We start from the raw sequence: 20,525 nt of genomic DNA, 5'->3' as shown, positions 1-20,525 counted from the left end.
GAACTCCTGTTAACCCTTAAACGCCTTAGCAGTATTTCAGAAATCGTCTCCTGTATGCCGGCGGGGTTCGGGAGTGAGCGACAAAGCAGAAGTTTTTTAAAAAATCACAGCACGCTTAGTTTTCAAGATTAAGAGTTAATTTTTGGCTCCTTTTTTTGTCATTGCCTGAAGTTTAGTATGCAACCATCAGAAATGAAAAAGATATCATTTTCACATATAAATATTGGAATATATGACTGCGCGAACAAAATTTCATATATAATTGTATACAAGTCGGGCTGTGAGCAAAACAGTTAAAGCTACTGAGTTATTTTTTTTTTGTATTGTACACTAAATTGTGATAATTTTGGTATATAACAAATTGGAAAACGATCAAAGAAACACAGAGAAAATATTATCACAAAATGATGCATGAATTTGTAATGCGTGGACGTAAAATAAAGTTTTTTTTCAAAAATTAACCATAAATCGAAATATTGTGCTAGAGACTTCCTGTTTGTTGGAAAATGAAGGTAATTGATTGAATATTACTAGCCTGTAAGAGTTTTAACTTACAATTGCATTTTTCGACCATTTAGGTCGAGTTGAAGTTGGCAAAATTTCAAGTTTTTTCTATTTATCGTTATTTATATGCAAATATTTGAAAACTGATAAAAGCTACAACCATGAGTTATTTTTTGTTGTATTCTACATGAAATTGCACACATTTTCATATATAAAACTCTATATATAGGCTAATATAAAATGGTGCAAATATTATGACAATGTGACTCAAGCATTTCTGAGATTTGCCGCCAAGATTCCGCGCGCGGAGGGAAGGAAAAAGTTTTTTTTCAGAAATTCACCATAAATCGAAATATTGTGCTAGAGACTTCCCGTTTGTTGCAAAATTAAGGTAAGTGATTGAATATTACTAGTCTGTAAGAGTTTTAGCTTACAATTGCGTTTTTCGACCATTTCGGTCAAGTCAAAGTTGACCAAATGTCAAATTTCTATTTATCTTGAATTACATGCAAATATTTAAAAAATGATAAAAGCTAGGACCATGAGTTATTTTTCGTTGTATTCTACATGAAATTGCGCACATTTTAATATATAAAACTATATAGTGGCTAATATAAAACGGTGCAAATATTTTGACAAAGTGACTCGAGCATTTCGGAGCTTTGCGGCCGAGATACTGTGCGCGTAGGGAAGGAAAAAGTTTTCGGTCGAGTCAAAGTTGACCGAATGTCGAATTTTTTCCATTTATGGTGATTTATGTGCAAATATTTAAAAAATGATAAAAGTTACGACCATGAGTTATTTTTTGTTGTTTTCTACATGAAATTGCACACATTTTCATGTATAAAACTCTATATAACGGCTAATATAAAACGTTGCAAATATTACAACAAAGTGACTCAAACATTTCGGAGACTTGTGGCAACGATACCGCTCGTGGAGGGAAGGAAAACTTTTTTTTTCAAAAATTCACCATAAATCAAAATATTGTGCTAGAGACTTCCAATTTGTTTCAAAATGAAGGTAAATGATTGAATATTACTAGACTGTAAGGGTTTTAGCTTACAATTGCGTTTTTCGACCATTTCGGTCAAGTCAAAGTTGACCGAATGTCGATTTTTTTCTATTTATTGTGATTTATATGCAAATATTTCAAAAATGATAAAAGCTACGACCTTGAGTTATTTTTTGTTGTATTCTACATAACATTGCACACATTTTCATGTATAAAACTATATAATGGCTAATATAAAATGGTGCAAATATTACAACAAATGACTCAAACATTCCAGAGATTTGCAGCCGAGACACTGCGTGCGGAGGGAAGGAAAACGTTTTTTTCAAAAATTCACCGTAAATCGAAATATTGTGCTAGTAACTTTCAATTTGTTTCAAAATAAAGGTAAATGATTGAATATTACTAGATTGTAAGAGTTTTAGCTTACAATTGCATTTTTCGACCATTTCGGTCGAGTCAAATTTGACCAAATGTCAAATTTTTTCTATTTATCGTGATTTATATGCAAATATTTAAAAAATGATAAAAGCTATGACCATGAGTTATTATTTGTTGTATTCTACATGAAATTGCGCACATTTTCATGTATAAAACTCTATATAACGGCTAATATAAAACAGTGCAAATATTACGCCAATGTGACTCGAGCATTTCGGAGCTTTGCGGCCGAGATACCTAGTGAGGAGGGAAGGAAAACGTTTTTTTTTTAAATCACCATAAATCGAAATATTGTGCTTGAGACTTCCAATTTGTTTCAAAATGAAGGTAAATGATTGAATATTACTAGACTGTAAGGGTTTTAGCTTACAATTGCGTTTTTCGACCATTTTGGTCGAATCAAAGTTGACAGAATGTAGAATTTTTTCTATTTATTGTGATTTATATGCACATATTTAAAAAATGATAAAAGCTACGACCCTGAGTTATTTTTTGTTGTATTCTACGTGAAATTGCACGCATTTTCGTATATAAAACTCTATGTAGCGGCTAATATAAAATGGTGCAAATATTACAACAAAGTGACTAATGCATTTTTTTAAAGTTTTTTTTCAAAAATTCACTATAAATTGAGAAATTGTGCTAGTGATTAGTGAATGATGGAATATCACTAGAATGTTAGATTTTTTACTTACCCAAAAATACCAATATATATATATATATATATATATATATATATATATATATATATATATATATATATATATATATATATATATATATATATATATATATATATTATACATATTTTACATTTTATTTTTATTCTGGTACAAATACATAACTAAAAGGAATGCAGGTAAAAAACTTTTTTTTTTTTTTGCGTAAAATGAAATAATATACAAAACACCAATAAATACAGATATATAAAAACTTGTAATAAATATAAAACTAAATATAAAATCAATGCAGAATACTCACTCGTAATCCTACCTCTTCGTTCTATTCTTGTTGTCTCCCTCCTCCATTGAAGAGTCTTGCATTTTTTTCCTCTCGACTTGACGAGGTACAGGTGGAGGAGGGAGACGCGCACCCTTACTGCTGAGTGGCGGCCTTCTGCGCCCTCCATTGTCCCTTGGGCAGGTGCACTCCACTATAGGACCACAGTGTGGTACTTGCGGTCACGCTCCCCGATCCTGCAAAGTGCTATATTGCAGGTGCGACAAAAGAATCGGGTGTCTCTCCTCCTGCCATTCATATGGCCCACCCGGCACCGTTTCTGCCTGCGCCCTTGTAGGGGGTCCAGTGTGTGATCTCCTGGCTGCAGCCAACATGCAGGGTCCACTATCCAACGGGAAGTCGGAATCTGAGCGCGGGCGGGATCATCAAGGGCGGCGGCAGCAGCAGCGGCAGAAGCAGGACGACCGAGGTTGGCCCTCCTAACATCTGCCCATTCCTCTAGGGGCAGATCTGGAGCTCGGGACAGGGGGCCGGTGATGGAAGGCCACTCATTGGGATTAAAGTTGATGAGGGCATTCCCGGCCACCTCGAGAAACTGGTTGTGGGACACCCTCCGGAGGTCCGAATTGTAGTATCCACAGTAAGGATGTAGGCATTCTGGAGGACCAATTGAAGAATGTATTTGAGGTGGTATCCCTGGTTACGGAAACTATCCACAAGACCGAAGACAGTGTCACGCATCGTGGAGAAGACCTCGGAATACACAGAGAAGTCCACGACATATCCAGTGTTGGCCTCCGTAATAAAGAATAATTTCACACTATATTTCTTCGGCTTCTTGGGGTTATACACTTTTATGCTAAGATGTCCTTTGTAAGGCATCATCCTCTCATCCAAAGAAAGGTTCTTGCCAGGAATGACGAGAAACTGGCACCTTTTACGAATGTAATCCAACACTGGGCGGACTAAGATGAGGCGGTCGGGGTTATTCCGGGGTATGGCCCTTTGGTTGAAGGCGTTGAAATACCTGTCCAATGCCAGGAAACTATCACGGGCCTTAATGCCGGGCACATTGGGCATACTTAAAAAAAAATTCCGCCTTCAATGTTGCCTGACGTCGGCAGCAGGCATCATTCCAAAAAAAATGTGGAGCCCCAAAAAATGTGCCATGTCCGTGAGGTTGCTGTCCCGCCAGCGATGCAACAACGCCGTCCGCAGTTCGTCACAGCAGTACCGACTGTAGCCCGTTGTCTCTGTGTGATGGTAATTGCTTCATAGCAAAGGAAGATAAAGGAAAGGAGAACGCATTTCCGAGAAGTTGAGCAGTAAGGAGGTTTTCGCGCCCGTGTTGGAGGCGCCTGTCTTCGCGGTTGTTCTAGAATCGTCGGGCGTGTTGTGGAGTGCAAAAACGCGCCAACGTTACGTGAGAAACGCCGCGATTTTCTGATGCAATACCTCGTCTAGATTCATCTAAGAAGTTCTAGAAATCCCTGGAGTCGGTGACGTTCGCCGTAGGCTCCGCCCCCCAGAGTGCCGTATAAATACAATGGAGGAAGTAGCAGCAGGAGGAGGAGATATAGAGAGTGATCGTAAGAGGAAGAGATCTTAAGAGAGAGGGATCACCAGTTAGTAAGAGCCACAGATCAGATTATCAGTGAGAGATCAGCAGCAGCAGAGATCTTCCGTGAGATACGAGAAAAAGGAACCGACGAAGTATCAATCAAAAGAAGAGTTGTTCGAGAGTTGGTTGGATATTAGTCTAGTCGTCTTCAGGAGTGGACGGCCATGTTTTCTCGACGTCGAGCAGACTTCGGAGAAGAAAAGGGGAGAGTTCCTGCCTTATGAATAGACTAGTTTCTGCAATACGGAGTCAAGAGGACGTCTGCAATTGCCGCTCTACTTTTATGAAGCCACCTCTTCGAAGTGCCAAACTGATTAGCAAGTATTCGAATTACCTCACTGTTTCCCCCAGTTCATGCAGTGTAAGATTCTATCTGTTTATGTAAATAGGAGATACCATTCTGCATTTACCTTTGTTAGTAAGCTTGTAAATAAACCTTTGTTGTGTTAGTGTTTCTTTCTATATTCGTATCCCCAGTTTCAACTGTTGGTGTTGATATATTTTTTTTATTATTATTATTTCATATCGAACCTGAAACGGACCTCCCTCAGAGGCCGTAACATTGTGTCGACCCTTTCCAGGATATTTTGACACCGTAACATTGTCTCTGAGATCTCGAAGTCCGTAACATTTGTGGCGACCTTGCCAGGATATCAACACTTTAACAGATTGAAACAGGGAGGATATAGAAAGAATCAGAATGAGTGAGATGGTGAAAGAGTTTATTGAGTCGGGTAAGCTACTAGGTCTAGAGGGGAATGATCTCCGTGAGTATGTTGAGAAGAAAGAAAGAGAAAAGTATGAGAGAGAGGAAAGAGCAGCTGAGAGGGAAATGCAGCAAGAGAAAGAGAGAGAAGCGATGAAAATGCAGCAAGAGAAAGCGAGAGAAGCGATGAAAATGCAGCAAGAGAGAGAAGTAATGAAAATGCAGCAAGAGAGAAATGTTGGTAATGCAGCAGGAAGAGAGAGAGAAAGAACGTATGCATGAGTTGGAAATTGCCCGGTTAAGGGAAAGTACTCGTAACAGTTGGTCAGGCGAGAACGAAAACGAAGCTGATACATTAGGTATGAGTGCAGTGCTAAAGTTAGTACCAAAGTTCGATGAGGAAGATGTTACGACATATTTCATGTGTTTTGAGAAGTTAATGGAACGAGTAGGTTCTCCTAAAGAAACGTGGACTTTATATTTGCAGTCAGTTTTGAGTGGTAGGGCGCTTACTGTGTATAGTTGCATGTCTAAGGAGGAATGTGATAATTACGATATCGTGAAAGAAACTGTTCTTAGCGCGTACAGGTTAGTACCGGAGGCGTACCGTAAGAAATTTAGAAATTTGAGAAAGGATGAAAATATTACGTATGTAGAATACGGTAAGAAGTTAGATAGGCTGTTTTTTGATTGGTTAACTTCTGCTAAAGTTGATGATTTTGATAGTTTGAAGAACTTAGTGTTGTTAGAAAACTTCAAAGATAACGTGTCCCCTGAGATTAAACTTTTTATAGAGGATAGGCGAGAAGTATCTTTTGCAGGAGCAACTAGGCTAGCTGACGAATATAGTCTAACACATAATTTGACTGTTAGTAAGAAACGAAATGATCCTTTGTCTGGTAGAGCACAAAGCAGTAAAGGTTTCAGTCCTAGTAATAGCAATGCGGGTAAAAGTGACTATTCCTGTTATACATGCGGAAAACCTGGTCATACGTCTAAGGTTTGTAAGAGTAGAATGGCATCTAGTGGCTCAGAATTAACTTGTTTCCGATGTAATGGGAAAGGGCATTTAGCGAGAAATTGTGCAGCAGAAAGGAAGGACGGTAAGAAACCAGTATCGCTAGTTAACCTTTCGTCAAGTAGGAATGATGTGATGAGAGAAACTAGGAAAATTTTTGGCGAATTTCTGTCGGAAGGCGTAGTTTCCTCTCTTGGAGGAGTAGATTCGAGAGAAGTGGTCTTGCTTTGAGACACAGGGGCCGCTGTATCACTGATAAGGAGTGAGTGTGTGCCGAACAGGGCAGAAATCAATATGGAAGAGAAAGTCATGTTAGGTGGATTTCCTAACACTTGTGTTCTTTGTCCTTTGTTGAAGTTGAATTTAGAAAGTCAGGTAGTGTCAGGAGAAGTAAAACTTGCCGTTGTGGACAGTTTGCCCGTTGAAGGCGTTGACATTATTGTTGGTAACGACTTAGCTTTATCCAAGAATGTGAATCCTGTTGTGAGGTTCGTGGATTCGAACGTGAGTGAGTTCGTGGATTCGAACGAGTGTGATAGAGGTAGCGAGGTTGATCTAGGCATGAATGTGGCTGAGAGACCGGACTCTATCGAAGTTGACAGTGATAGCCAAGGGGAAGGCGTAGCTGTCGAGAGTAACGTAGTAAATGTACCAGTATCTAGTACTAGTTACGTTGATGAATTAGGCTCTAACATTTTGGATAAGGATGAGCTAGTCAAGTTGCAGAGAGAGGATGAGACACTAACCCGAATTTTTTAATATGAGCTGGATGATGATCTCGATGATGTGTGTAAGGAAACTTTTTGTTTAAAGGACGAAGTTTTGTGTCGTTATGTTTGACCGAAGTCAGGTAGTAAAGGGGAAGTCACAGAACAATTAGTAGTTCCTAGGAAGCTTCGTGAACTAGTTTTGAAGTTAGCACATGATGAGCAAGGACATTTGGGAGTAAATAAAACTTTCAAGTGTATTATTAGGGTGTACTTTTGGCCTTAGATGAAAAATGATGTATGTTTTAAGAGATATGTTTTAAGCTGTCTTGAATATTAAATTGCCGAGAAACCGATTCAAGTACGTAATGCCTAGAGTTCAGTTGAGTAATATTCCTTCAGTAGGCTTATCTTTTGAGAATGTATTTATAAATATGTTCGGAACTTTGTCTAGAAGTAAGGGTAGAGATGATTGCATAACTAATCTTGATTATTATAAAAACAATCTAAGAGATGTTTGGCAGCTTGCGGAGGAGAACGGAAGCGCTTGGCAATTAGCGAAAGAAAACCCGAACGGAAGTAAAGGGGAAACTGAAGGAAACCCTCATCTTCAAGCAAAAGAGAGAAGTTTGTGTGAAAGAGATAAAGTTTTAGTACTAGTCCAGAAAGAAGGTTCCTCTTTATCTCATAATTTCGACAGACCTTTTTCAGTTTTAGAGAAGAGGGGAAATATACGTTATAGAATTAATGTGGGTAAGAGTAGAGTAAAGGCAATAAATGTAAATTTGCTTCAGAATATAAACAACGCCCCGTGCCGTGGCCTCCGCCTGTGTAACAGTGTTACTGAGTGAGATTAGTTTTGAGAAAAACATAAGAGGTGTTTTAGTATTTATAAGTTTTAATCAGAGTTCAGAAAACGGAAAAAGTAAGAGAGAAGGATAATGTTATAGTTAGTAGCCTCTCTAGAGATTTCTCAGAATGAGTAGCCTAATAGCCGTTTTCTGTTATCGCACAAGTGATTGTGTGAGTGGGGAAGTGTGCGTGTTTGACTGGATTAAAGCCTTATGCAGAATTGTTTCCCCGCTGTTTAATTCTTGCTTCTCTTTAGAAAAAAAAATAAAATCAATTGATTTCATTTTTTTTCTCTTTTGGGGGGGGCGTCATGGTAATTGCTTCATAGCAAAGGAAGATAAAGGAAAGAAGAACGCATTTTCGAGAAGATCGGCAGTAAGGAGGTTTTCGCGCCCGTGTTGGAGGCGCCTGTCTTCACGGTTGTTCTAGAATCGTCGGGCGTGTTGTGGAGCGCAAAAACGCGCCAACGTTACATGAGAAACGCCGCGATTTTCTGATGCAATACCTCGTCTAGATTCATCTAAGAAGTTCTAGAAATCCCTGGAGTCGGTGTCGTTCGCCGTAGGCTCCGCCCCCCAGAGTGCCGTATAAATACGACGGAGGAAGTAGCAGCAGGAGGAGGAGATATAGAGAGTGATCGTAAGAGGAAGAGATCGTAAGAGAGAGGGATCACCAGTTAGTAAGAGCCACAGATCAGATTATCAGTGAGAGATCAGCAGCAGCAGAGATCTTCCGTGAGATACTAGAAAAAGGAACCGACGAAGTATCAATCAAAAGAAGAGTTGTTCGAGAGTTGGTTGGATATTGGTCTAGTCTTCTTCAGGAGTGGCCGGCCGTGTTTTCTCGACGTCGAGCGGACTTTGGAGAAGAAAAGGGGAGAGTTCCTGCCTTATGAATAGACTAGTTTCTGCAATACGGAGCCAAGAGGACGTCTGCAATTGCCGCTCTACTTTTATGAAGTCACCTCTTTGAAGTGCCAAACTGATTAGCAAGTATTCAAATTACCTCACTGTTTCCCCCAGTTCATGCAGTGTAAGATTCTATCTGTTTATGTAAATAGGAGATACCATTCTGCATTTACCTTTGTTAGTAAGCTTGTAAATAAACCTTTGTTGTGTTAGTGTTTCTTTCTATATTCGTATCCCCAGTTTCAACTGTTGGTGTTGATATATTTTTTTTATTATTATTATTTCATATCGAACCTGAAACGGACCTCCCTCAGAGGCTGTAACATTGTGTCGACCATTTCCAGGATATTTCAACACCGTAACATTGTCTCTGAGATCTCGGAGTTCGTAACACTCTGCTACCAGGTATTCCAGCAATTCCCGCGTCAGGAACAGCTGAATGAACCCCAGAGCAGTGAGAGGAACAGGCACGGAGAGCCCAGGTGCTGCCATGAATGGGTGCATGTTAAGTGGGGTGGTGTCCTCCAACCACCCCTCGTCACTCTCGGACGAACGGCCTTCACTTAGGCTGGCATGACGGTCCGACCTTTTACGGGCCTGCGCATGTGCTCAGGCACAGTTTTGCACTTGAACCCCCCCCCCCACTGGCCCATCTCCCTCACTTAGGCCCTCACTTTGTGTCGTCCTCAGCAACAAAACTAGACGACGACAACTCCTCCTCCTCCTCCTCCTCCTCCTCCTCCTCCTCCTCCTCCTTCCTCCTCCTCATAGGCACTAAAACCACTAAACTCCAACTCACTTTCAGCATGTGACTCCCGTACGGACATTGGGGGCAAATATTCATCATCACTAACATCGGGAGTGATGTCCTCGTCAATAGATGACCAACCTCCATTAAAATGAGGACTTGCGAGCTGCTCCCGATCAAGCTCCAACAAGTATTCATCAATGCCCTTTTGTTCGGGGCCTCCCAAATGTCTACGAATGCCCCTCAGGACACCCCGATGCTTCCTAGGGGTCGTAAAAGGCACACGATGGGGTGCTTGAACAAATTCGGCCACACGAGGCTGCACAGAACGGCGTTGAGGAGCTAGGTCATCTTGGTTGCTTGGTCCCTCTCCAGCATCCAAGTCCAAAATACGTCTCACGATCCCTACCGAGAGGCAAAATGCGCCTTTCGCCCTCCATTCGACGTTCAGACATCGCTATGTACGTCTTGTACCACCACAAATACTCAAACACTCGTAGAAGTTCGTCAAAACATGAATGCGGCAAAAGATCGCTCTCCGACGATGAGTCACTGACGTTTGCTGGTGGGAGAAGAAAGCAATTCTCGCATGCGCGGCTGGGTAACGCTTGAAAACAAAACAACATCTTGATCCGTGAACTCCCAGAATCCCTCAAGGCGCATGATTCAAAAGTTTTCGCCAAGTAGGCCTATAACTATTTTTCCACGAATTTTTAAAAAAACTTTTCAGCGTCGACGTATTATGCGTCAATTAAGCACCCAACAGACAATTTTTGTCAACGTAAAATGCGTCCAATAGGTGTTTAAGGGTTAATAAATCTAAGTATACCTGTTCGAAAGGTTTGTTTGGCACGGGATTAGTTCCAAGACTGACAGGTGTCTTAGTGTGGCCCTTATTTTTGTCGAAAATATTACAGTTGTTTATATGTTTCCTTATATCTGTAATCATCGTAGACCAGTAGAGTAGTGATATAGCTTTTTGTGAAACAATAGAAAACCCAGGATGACCGTGTAGGGGATTGGAATGCAACCAGTTTAGGACAGTTGGTATAAGAGAGATTGGCACTACTAACCTGGTCATTAGTGTACTTTGGGGTTTCCTAGTCACGGATCTACACAGAATATTATCCTTGAATATGAAATTTTGTCATGAATATTTTACGTATTCCATTTCTTTAGGATTTCCATTCAAAGCGTTTATTATTTTACTTAACTGAGGGTCTTTCTTTTGTTCAGTCTGTAACAGTTCAGCGCTCCAACCCATATCTTCAACGTTCGCGATCTTTTGGGTTAATGAATTCTCTTTTTGGAGGAGTTATGGAGTTCCATTTGACAATGTCTGTGAGAGAGAGAGAGAGAGAGAAGAGAGAGAGAGAGAGAGGGTAATTGCTGTATGGATGGGTAACGATTGAATTGGCTGTTGGTGAGTTCTGAGTTGTCTGCTGGTGCTGTTAGAGATCAGAGTTCTGTGTTTTGAGTGAGTCTTAGTCAGTCCTTGGTGAGAGCTGGTGATAATCTGGAGTGTCGGCAGTGGTCTGTTAAGTCTTGAAGGAATTGAAAGTCAGTAGAGTTGTGTTATTGATTTGTTGTTTGCTTTGTAGTTGTTGTGCCTGTGCTATTGGATTTGTTGTGCTTTTGAGTTCTGAGGGTTGTATGTGATTGTTATAGTTGAGGGTTGTTGTTGTTGTTGGGGGGCTACTGTGGTTTCTTGGTGTGGTTGTGAGTTGTTGAGGGTTGTTGTTGTTGTTGTTGGGGGGCTGTTCTCATTCCTTGATGTTGTTAGTGGGTGTGTGTGTTGCCTTTTTGTGTTGTTGGTGATTGTTTGTGCAGTAGTATTGGGTTGTGGTTGTGTTCCTTTTTTGTTGTTGTGTTGTTGAGTTGTGGGGTTGTGGTTCTTGGTTGTTGTTGTAGTTGGTGTCTCAGTGACCTTGACCGGCGGACAGCACAGCATAGCCCAGAGTATCTGGAGTTGGGTGAGTACATGTGTTTCGTTTTTTTGTTCTATGTGTAGGTATAGGTCAATTGTCCTACATGTATTCTGTAGTGTAAAGAGGAAAGTGTGACTGAGGGTGAGTTTGGCGACTGGATTGATTAAGTTTATGTGGGGGGGATTTGCCCGCTTGCATTTTAGCTTGTGATCCCACCACATCTTGTTTGAACGCCATTTTAACTGTTTGTACAGGTGTGGCAATACAGTGGCACCTCGACATAAGTAAGTCACTACTTACGAAAAATCCAAGTTATGAAAGCAAAGACGAAGATTTTTTAATTCTGTATACGAAAATAATTCAGGTTGTGAAAGGGTAAAGTCCGAGATTCGCCCAGACCACCGAGAACAATTTTAAAACTCGCGCACCGCCAACTGAGTAGACTCGTCACCATCCTCCCCCTCTCCCATTGGTTCCTGATGCTAGTCACCGCCATGAGATCCTGCTCTCCCATTGGTCAGCATCATGCCTCTATGTAAAGGCGTTCCTTGACCATTTTTTGCGGCAGCATTATCGTAAACACTGGAATTCGTTCATTCACATATATTTCATTTGTTAACATAAATTCGTGTTAGTGATTTCGCTTTCGTTGTACTGTAAGTTACTTTATTGTGTTGTGTGTGAACTTAACCCTCTTACGCCGACTGAATGTATTTTACTTCGACATTTTTTGTCTCCCGTGTGCCGACTGGACGTATTTTACGTCGACTTACAAAAGTTTTTTTTAAAATTTGCGGAAAAATACTTATAGGCCTACCGGCCTAAAACTTTTCAATCTCGCGCCTTGGGGGATGCTGGGAGTTCACGGATCAAGGTGTTGTTTTGTTTACAATCGTTACGCAGGCGCGCAAGCGCGAAATTCTTTCTTGCCGCACTAAAAAGTATCTGTGACACATCTCGGAAATTATTTCGTCACTTTGACATAATTTTTGTACCATTGTAAATTAGCCGTTACATGAAGTATTATATATGAAAATGTGCGCATTTTTATGTAGAATACAACAATAAAATACTCATGATTGTAGCTTTTATCAGTTTTGAGATATGTTCATATAAATAACGATAATTGCCAAAATTTCAACCTTCGGTCAACTTTGACTCTACCGAAATGGTCGAAAAACGCAATTGTAAGCTAAAACGCATATATTCTAGTAATATTCAATCATTTACCTTAATTTTGCAACTAATTGGAAGTCTCTATCACAATATTTCGATTTATGGTGAATTTATGAAAAAACTTTTTCCTTACGTCCGCGCGGTAGCTCTTCCGAAAAAAATCATACATGCGATTGTGGTAATGTTTGCACCATTTTAAAATTAGCCGTTATATAAAGTTTTATATATGGAAATGTGCGCAATTTCATGCACAATACAACTAAAAACAAGCCATGGTTGTAGCTTTTATCAGTTTTGAGATATTTTCATATAAATAACGATAATTGGCAAAATTTCAACCTTCGGTCAACTTTGACTCTACCGAAATGGTCGAAAAACGCAATTGTAAGCTAAAACGCTTATATTCTCGTAATATTCAAGCATTTACCTTCATTTTGGAACAAATTGGAAGTCTCTAGCACAATATTTCGATTTATGGTGAATTTATGAAAAAAATAACATTTTCCTTACGTCCGCGCGGTAACTTCCGAAAAAATCATACGTGCGATTGTGGTATTGGTTGCACCATTTTAAATTAGCCGTTACATAAAGTTTTATATATTAAAATGTGCGCAATTTCATGAAGAATACAACAAAAAATAATTGAAGGTTGTAGCTTTTCTCATTTTTGAAATATTTGCATATAAATCACGATAAATAGAAAAAAAATCACGTTCGGTCAACTTTGACTCTACCGAAATGGTCGAAAAACGCAATTGTAAGCTAAAACTCTTACAGTCTAGTAATATTCAGTCATTTATCATCATCTTGAAACAAATTCGAAGTCTCTAGCACAATATTTAGATTTATGGTGAATTTAAAAAAAAATCTTTCCTTCCCTCCGCGCGTGGATTCTCCGCCACAAATCTCCGAAATACGTACGTCCCATTCTCGGAATATTTGCTCCGTTTCATATTAGGCATTTCATAGAGTTGTATATATGAAAATGTGCGCAATTTCATGTAGAATAAAACGAAAAATATTTGAAGGTTGTAGCTTTTCTTATTTCCGAAATAATTGCATATAAAAATATATATATAAAAAAATTCGACATTCGGTCAACTTTAACTCGTCAGATATGGTCGAAAACTGCAATTGTAAGCTAATACTCTTACAGTATAGTAATATTCAATAATTTTTCTTCATTTTGAAAGAAATTGGAAGTCTCTAGGACAATATTTAGATTTATGGGGAATTTTTGAAAAAAATATTTGTTTACGTCCGCGCGTTACAAATTCATGCATTATTTTGTGATAATATTTTCTCTGTGTTGCTTTTATCGTTTTACAATGTGTTATATACCAAAATGATCGCAATTTAGTGTACATTACAACGAAAAAAAAAGTAACTTGTTACCTTTAACCGTTTTGCGCACAGCACGATTTGAATACAATTATATATGAAATTTCGTTTTTGCGCTATCATATATCGCATTATTTATAAATGATATTGATAATTTTTTTCATTTCTGATGGTTGCATACTAAACTTCAGGCAATGACAAAAAAGGAGCCAAAAATGAACTCTTAATCTTGAAAACTAAGCGCGCTGTGATTTTTTGAAAAAAATATTTTTTCCGCTTCCGCGCTCACTCCGAAACCCCTCCGGCACACGGGAGACAATTTTTTATTTACCGCTCCGGCGTAAGAGGGTTAATTACTTAAGTTATTAGCCATGAGTCCCAAGAATGTTGCTGAAGTTCACGGAAAGAAGAGGATGCTTTCTATGGAGAACGAAGATGGAGATAATCAAGAAGTGTTAATGTTTTCTGCCATTTGTTAATGTGTTTCGTAAAGTTTAGTGTTAATGTTTTCTGCCTTTTTTTAATGTGTTTCATAAAATTAAGTGTTCTTGTTTTCTGCCATTCGTCCTCCTCCTCTGTCACCACTTTCGGAGATCTCCTCACTCGAAAGGTAAGGTTCCACATTTTATTACATATGTATGTACGTGTACGTAAAGTATTTCTTGTACCATGTACACTAATACACTTTATTTACAGGTATGTACTACAATAAAGGTTATGTTTGCTATTGAATGGTCCAAATTGTTGTTTTTCATTGTTTATTGGTAAATTTAGCTTTATTATAAAATTTACTGTGGTGTTTTTGTAGGGCTTGGAAAGAATTATGCAATTTACATGTAAAACGTAGTTCAAGATACGAAAAAATCAGGTTAGGAAGGCTGCTTCGGAACGGATTAATTTTGTATCCTGAGGCACTACTGTATCTTCTAATTCAGCTAATGGTTTTGAACACGTTGGTGAGAGGTTGGGGGATAATGCATCAGCGATGATATTTGCTTTCCCAGGTAGATATCCTATCTTTGCGCCAAAGTCTTGAATGATCATATGCCATAGCGTTCTTTTAGGGCTGTGGTTAAAGCCTTTGAAAAAGTTGGTGAGGGGCGTATGGTCAGTAAGGGCCTTAACATGATAGTCGTAAATTATGAACTTGAAATGCACTAACGAATTGACGATAGCTAGCCCTTCCTTGTCTATGACTGCGTATTAACTTTCAGAGGGCTTCAACTTACATGAATTAAAAGCTATTGGGAAAAGCTGGTTATCATATTGCTGAAGTAGTACCCCCCCCAACCCCTTGATTTGAGGCATCAGTTGCAATAAAGGATTCCTTACTGAAATCGGGAAATTTTAAGATAGGGGAGGTGCTCAATTTCTCTTTTAAAGTATCAAATGCCTTCTGCACACAAAGTGCTGATAATAGCCCGAAACCCCTAAAAACTGTTGTACGCCTTTAGCATTAGTAGGTACCAGAAAATTACTGATAGCTGAAACTTTATCATGGACTACCTTAAGACCTAGACTGGATACCGTAAAGCCTAAATAAACTAGTTCTTGCTTGAAGAACTCACACTTTGAAATTTTTACTCTTAAATTATGTTGTCTTAATCTCTGGAGAACTAGCTCAAGTTTATGCAAGTGCTCTTCTATGGTATTAGGAAAAAATTACAAGATCATCCATATAGGCGTGGAGAGTTACACCTAGCAGGTCACCAAACACTATATTAAATATTAATAATTCTTTAAAGGTAATAAGGGTGCATTGAATGCCAAAAGCAGTGTAAGGTGTGCCTTCTTTATCCAAGGGTATCTGGTGAAAACATTTAAGTAGATCCAAAGAAGTAAAGTATTTATTCTGGCTTAAAGAAATAAGATGATGTTGGTACATGGCACCGGAAAACGGTCAGGAATTGTTTCCTCGTTTAGGCGACAGAAGTCTACACAAATTTGCCAATTTCGATCTTTTTTTGGCACAACAATTAAAGGGAAATTATATGGGCTATTTGATTTTTTTTATAACTCCTTCATCTAACATTTTATCCACTTCTTCATTGATTTCGTTCTGAAATTTCATAGGGAGATGGTATGATGGAACGTAGATAACTTTATTTTTATCCTTTAACCATATATGATGTTCAATTACATCTGTTTTTCCTAGAGATCCCTCACTAATGGAAAAGACATCATGATATTTGGATAAGAGCTCAAAAAATTTCTGTCTGATCCCTTTATCCTGTATATCTGCATTTATTTTGCATCTGATTGATTGTGAAAGAGTCTTGTCGACAGTGGGTTGCACAGGGTTAATTTCAGCGATGGTAAGAATGCGATACATGTATGATTCAACTTCTATGACATGTTGATTGTGTTTGATTACTAAATTGGTATTCAGGTGGTTACAGACTTTAACATTGACCTGATGATGAGAGTCAACAATGTACAACGCTTGTGTTACGGAAAGCCCATTGATTTTCAGAGTGCCTGGAAGGATTAAAATTTCTGATCCTGGCAAAATTTTCCTGACGCTTATTGAGAGTTACAAGGGAATGTTCAGTTCAAGCGACTGCGTGTAGGTTGCCAGTGCAGGTTTACGAGAATTATGTTGAGTGGCTTGGATGATATCATTGTTCATGAGACAGGTAATTGGTTCTTCATTGTACATTACTGTTTGAGTGTCTGTCTCCCGTTGGTCCAAAACAGATTTTGGTGTATGTGATGATCGATAGAATTTCCCTTTGATAAACACACCATTCTTTGCAGGGGTTAAAACAATGTTTTGAATGCACATGGATGGATATCCTACAATTACAACTGGGTACATATTAATGTGTTGTACAACTATAAAGGTATCGGTAAGCGTATGCTTACCCACCCTGTATTGCACCTGAGTCATACCTACGACACTTAATTTGTTATTTCTGATGCCCAATGAGCGGACTTTGGATTTCTCAATAGAGAATTTGGAAAACAATAAGTGGTGAGTACGTAGGTCCATTATGTTACGTGGACTACTGGAATAAAAAAATAACGTAAAGGCTTGATGTGTTAGATTAACTGCATGCAAAGGAGGACATAACTGACCTGTATTAATGATAGTATGGATTCTGTGAAAATCTACAGGATCCTGCACGGCCTTTTTGGGTATGGTCGTGTGGTTCGTAGGAAAATTCTGTGTTTTACACAGGTCTTCTAGATTATTAATTTTATTATTTAATTCAAACGATGATGATATGGACGACCCAACGTCATTCTCCTCCCCGATGGAGTTATTTACGTGGTGCATGATTTGCTGTGGACACTCGGAAAATTTGCCGCGTTTTGATTGTTTTGGGTAGAAGGATTAGGAACTGAGTTCCCGGTAAACCGATTTACTTGTGTTTGTTTCTGCGCTGCATTGCCACAAATGGATTTTCTTATGATTGTTTGGATGTTTCTTCTTGTTATCACTACCGATGTTCTGTGTATTCTTAACATTACCTTGTGAACGGTTGCACGCATTACGCTGAGCATATGCATGATTTGTGGTATTGTGAATGGAGCAACAACGCCTACGGCAATCATTCGTCATATGCCCCGTTCTCATACAGTTAAAGCAAGTTACCTCGACCGTGTTATTACTAACTACATTTACTTGCTGTGGTTTATTTTCATTTTTTTAAAAGGCCTGGACAAGAAAGGGGTCTATGTTTTCCAACTTGTTTGTATATGTCCAGTTCTGTACTGTCGGGAGTTAGTTTATCATCAAAACACTGTATTAAAGCTTCTGGCACCATTGCTGATATGAAGGTTAGGTATATAAGCCTGACAAAATCTTTGGTGGTTATGTTGTCACTGTTAACCCAATCCGACTGTGATCAGTGCAGCCCAGTCTACCAAGCTAAGATTAATCATGGAAGTAATCTTATGTATGTTCCGCAAAGCTAACACTTCATCCAGTGCTTCCTCTTTACCGTATGCTGAATGTAATTTGACCATTAAATTCTTCCAGCGTGTTTGCCTCTTGAAAGGAAATCCCCCTAAGGTATGACCTAGATCACCCTTAGCAAAATCAATGAAGCTTTTAGCTTCCTGAAGCTGTAAGGAGGGGATTGCCATGCACTTTGCTTTCAAATGAGCATCTACGGATGAAATCCAGGATTCAACCCCTTGAGTTAAGAACCCATTAACATGCCCTTGGAATGGTATTATGGCAGATCTCGCATTAACTAAAGTCACAACAGGATTACTGGATTAGGTAGATGTGGATGCCTCCACAGAAGCAGCGGTAGCCATTTTTGCCACAGATTTCTTATGAGTGGTACATCTGTTAGCAATCCTATCAAAATATCTGTATGGACATACCCTACCACTGTGCAAACACATACGCTAGGTAAAAGCACAATGAAAGGTACGGAAATAGTATGGTTACACAATTAAAGATGATAGTATATGCTCATAAAACACAGTGAAAGTATTTCAGTAATATCTCTGAAAAAGAAAAGGTTGGCAAAAATGTCAGAGAAAAATTCCTGCAAGAGAGGGGATTATTAGCAAATGCTGCTTTAACTCACCCAGGAGCAGTGATCTGATGAACTGTAATCAAATGAGGTGATAATTACGTGCCTACACAGTGAATGATTAAGATAGGTTTACTTAGCTTTGTTTATAAGGCGTATCTCCTGCTTGTGTGGAATGACTTCGTTCTGGTCAGCTGTTGGGATGTCCTTGCCTGGGGGGCGGATGTGTTTGGTTGTTTCGATGACACAGATTCCTCTCCTCGTCGGATGTGTTTGGTTGTTGCACAGATTCTTTCTCCTCCATCCTCCTATTGATGATACTTCACGGAAGGCCATGTTTACCAGTGTTTCTTGTAGCTGATGATAAACGATGTGGATGCTGATTGATAAAATGTGCGGCTGTTATCCTATTGCTTGTAAGGTGTTATTCATCCTAAAATTGCTCTGTTAAAATTGGTGAAGGTTGCAGGGTGAACTTCATGGCACTGCGAAGCGCTGCCTGACGTATGATGAAATCTCAAGTAGAGATGTGAGCTCAGTCCATTGGTGTGTAACTGGTTTCCTTTGTATATGTTCTTGTACTTGTAACTTCTAGTCACCATTTATAATGACGGACCACTGCCATTCTGTAGACTGCTTGCCACCATTTATAACAACTGGACCCACTTCGAAGAAGTGACAGAGACAGTCGCCTTGTTTGCTGAGTCTGGGGCCCAACCTGGAATAAGCTTGATTCACTAGATCCTAATAAGTAATCTGTTAATCATTTTTATCATAAAAATCCGTGTTATTCACTAACACAATATGAAAAAATAGAGTAGTTGGCGAATAAGTAGTGTTGCTCTATGAAAAAAGCCAATTCGTGATAATTTTAGAGATACGGTCTAAAGAAAAAATCCTCAGATTAGTGAAAGTACCCCGTGGAAAAGTGAATAATGTTTTCCACAAAAATTGGAAACAAAATGAAACATGAAAAAGTAGGGTAGCAGTGTTTATGAGCATTTTTAGAGGGTTTTGCATTTTCCTGATAGGTTCTGCAACCTATCCCCGTAAGAAAGTGGGGTACCATGTAATGGTTCACACATTCACAATGAACTATTTTGTTCCTTTTTAATTTTGTTTATATTGCATTACCATTTGAAATATACCCAAATCTATTGAGAACTTTCATCAAGTTTCCTTTCTGGGCTGTAATTCATCAGTTGTTTTAATGAGAAATAGATATATTTATTGGAAAATCTCATTTCTCATCATTTAACTGCATTGATGAAAGCGTGAATTATTGTCCACATCACTTTAATAGCCTAAACTTCTGTATTTTTATCAATATCTTTATGTTTCAGATATTTGCTCGTACTGTTTGTGACACTTTGGGGAACCTCAGTAAAGATGTTCTGCAACTTCTATTAAGTTTTCTTCACCATACTAAAGTTACAGCCATATGTGAGGTTCTTCAGCCAGAATATCAGCATATAGTGAATCTGTCTTATTTGGAAACAAACGAGTTGAATTTTATTACATTCACTCCAACAGCAAGTAAAGATGAGGAAACTACCTTAACAGCATTTCCGCCTCACCAAACTTTAAAACTTGGAAAAGCGTTAGGTTTTGCTTGTGCATCGTACACTGAAATTGAGCCCAAGAATATTATGAACCAACGACATCAGGTGAATACTATACTTTTTTGTAGATAATTGGTTTTAGAGCATCTCTCTCTCTCTCTGTCTCTCTCTTTTCAGTAATATGAAAAATTTACAGTACCATCATATGCAGTAGTCCAGAAATTATGTGCACTTATATTAATCCAAAGGGGTTGCAGATTTCTGTAAAGCTCAAATAACTCAAATAACACTAGTACATGTAAATATTGTAGCATGCACGAACCTCCAAAATCCAAGCCAAGTGTTATCTAGCCTATGCAAACACACACTGACTCAATAAAACCAATAGAATCCACAGAAGTAAGAATAGTATAACACTGCAGTATAAATTAAGTCCAGGATTACCCTTCCATGGTCTATCCAGAGCTCCATGGTGACCAGACTAATGTCAAATAATTCTCTTTTAGCTTGTCTTGTGGCTGGGTATTGTGTCGTGATGATAAACA

The 20,525-nt window shown here is 38.8% G+C and overlaps 1 protein-coding gene across 2 annotated transcripts in view; it reads left to right on the top strand.

The window, feature by feature from the left end:
* Positions 1–20,525, top strand: part of LOC135198610 (uncharacterized) — a 266,022-nt gene that overhangs the window by 140,567 nt on the left and 104,930 nt on the right. For both annotated transcript variants that reach the window (XM_064226348.1, XM_064226350.1), the window contains exon 4: positions 19,762–20,085. In XM_064226348.1, the coding sequence (XP_064082418.1) occupies positions 19,762–20,085 (324 nt within the window). The remainder of the gene's footprint in view (positions 1–19,761; positions 20,086–20,525) is intronic.

This window comes from Macrobrachium nipponense, chromosome 22 (genome assembly GCF_015104395.2).
Source record: "Macrobrachium nipponense isolate FS-2020 chromosome 22, ASM1510439v2, whole genome shotgun sequence".
NCBI classification, from domain to species: domain Eukaryota; kingdom Metazoa; phylum Arthropoda; class Malacostraca; order Decapoda; family Palaemonidae; genus Macrobrachium; species Macrobrachium nipponense.
Note: the sequence above shows the minus strand (reverse complement) of the source record. Positions and strands in the feature narration are given on the sequence as shown.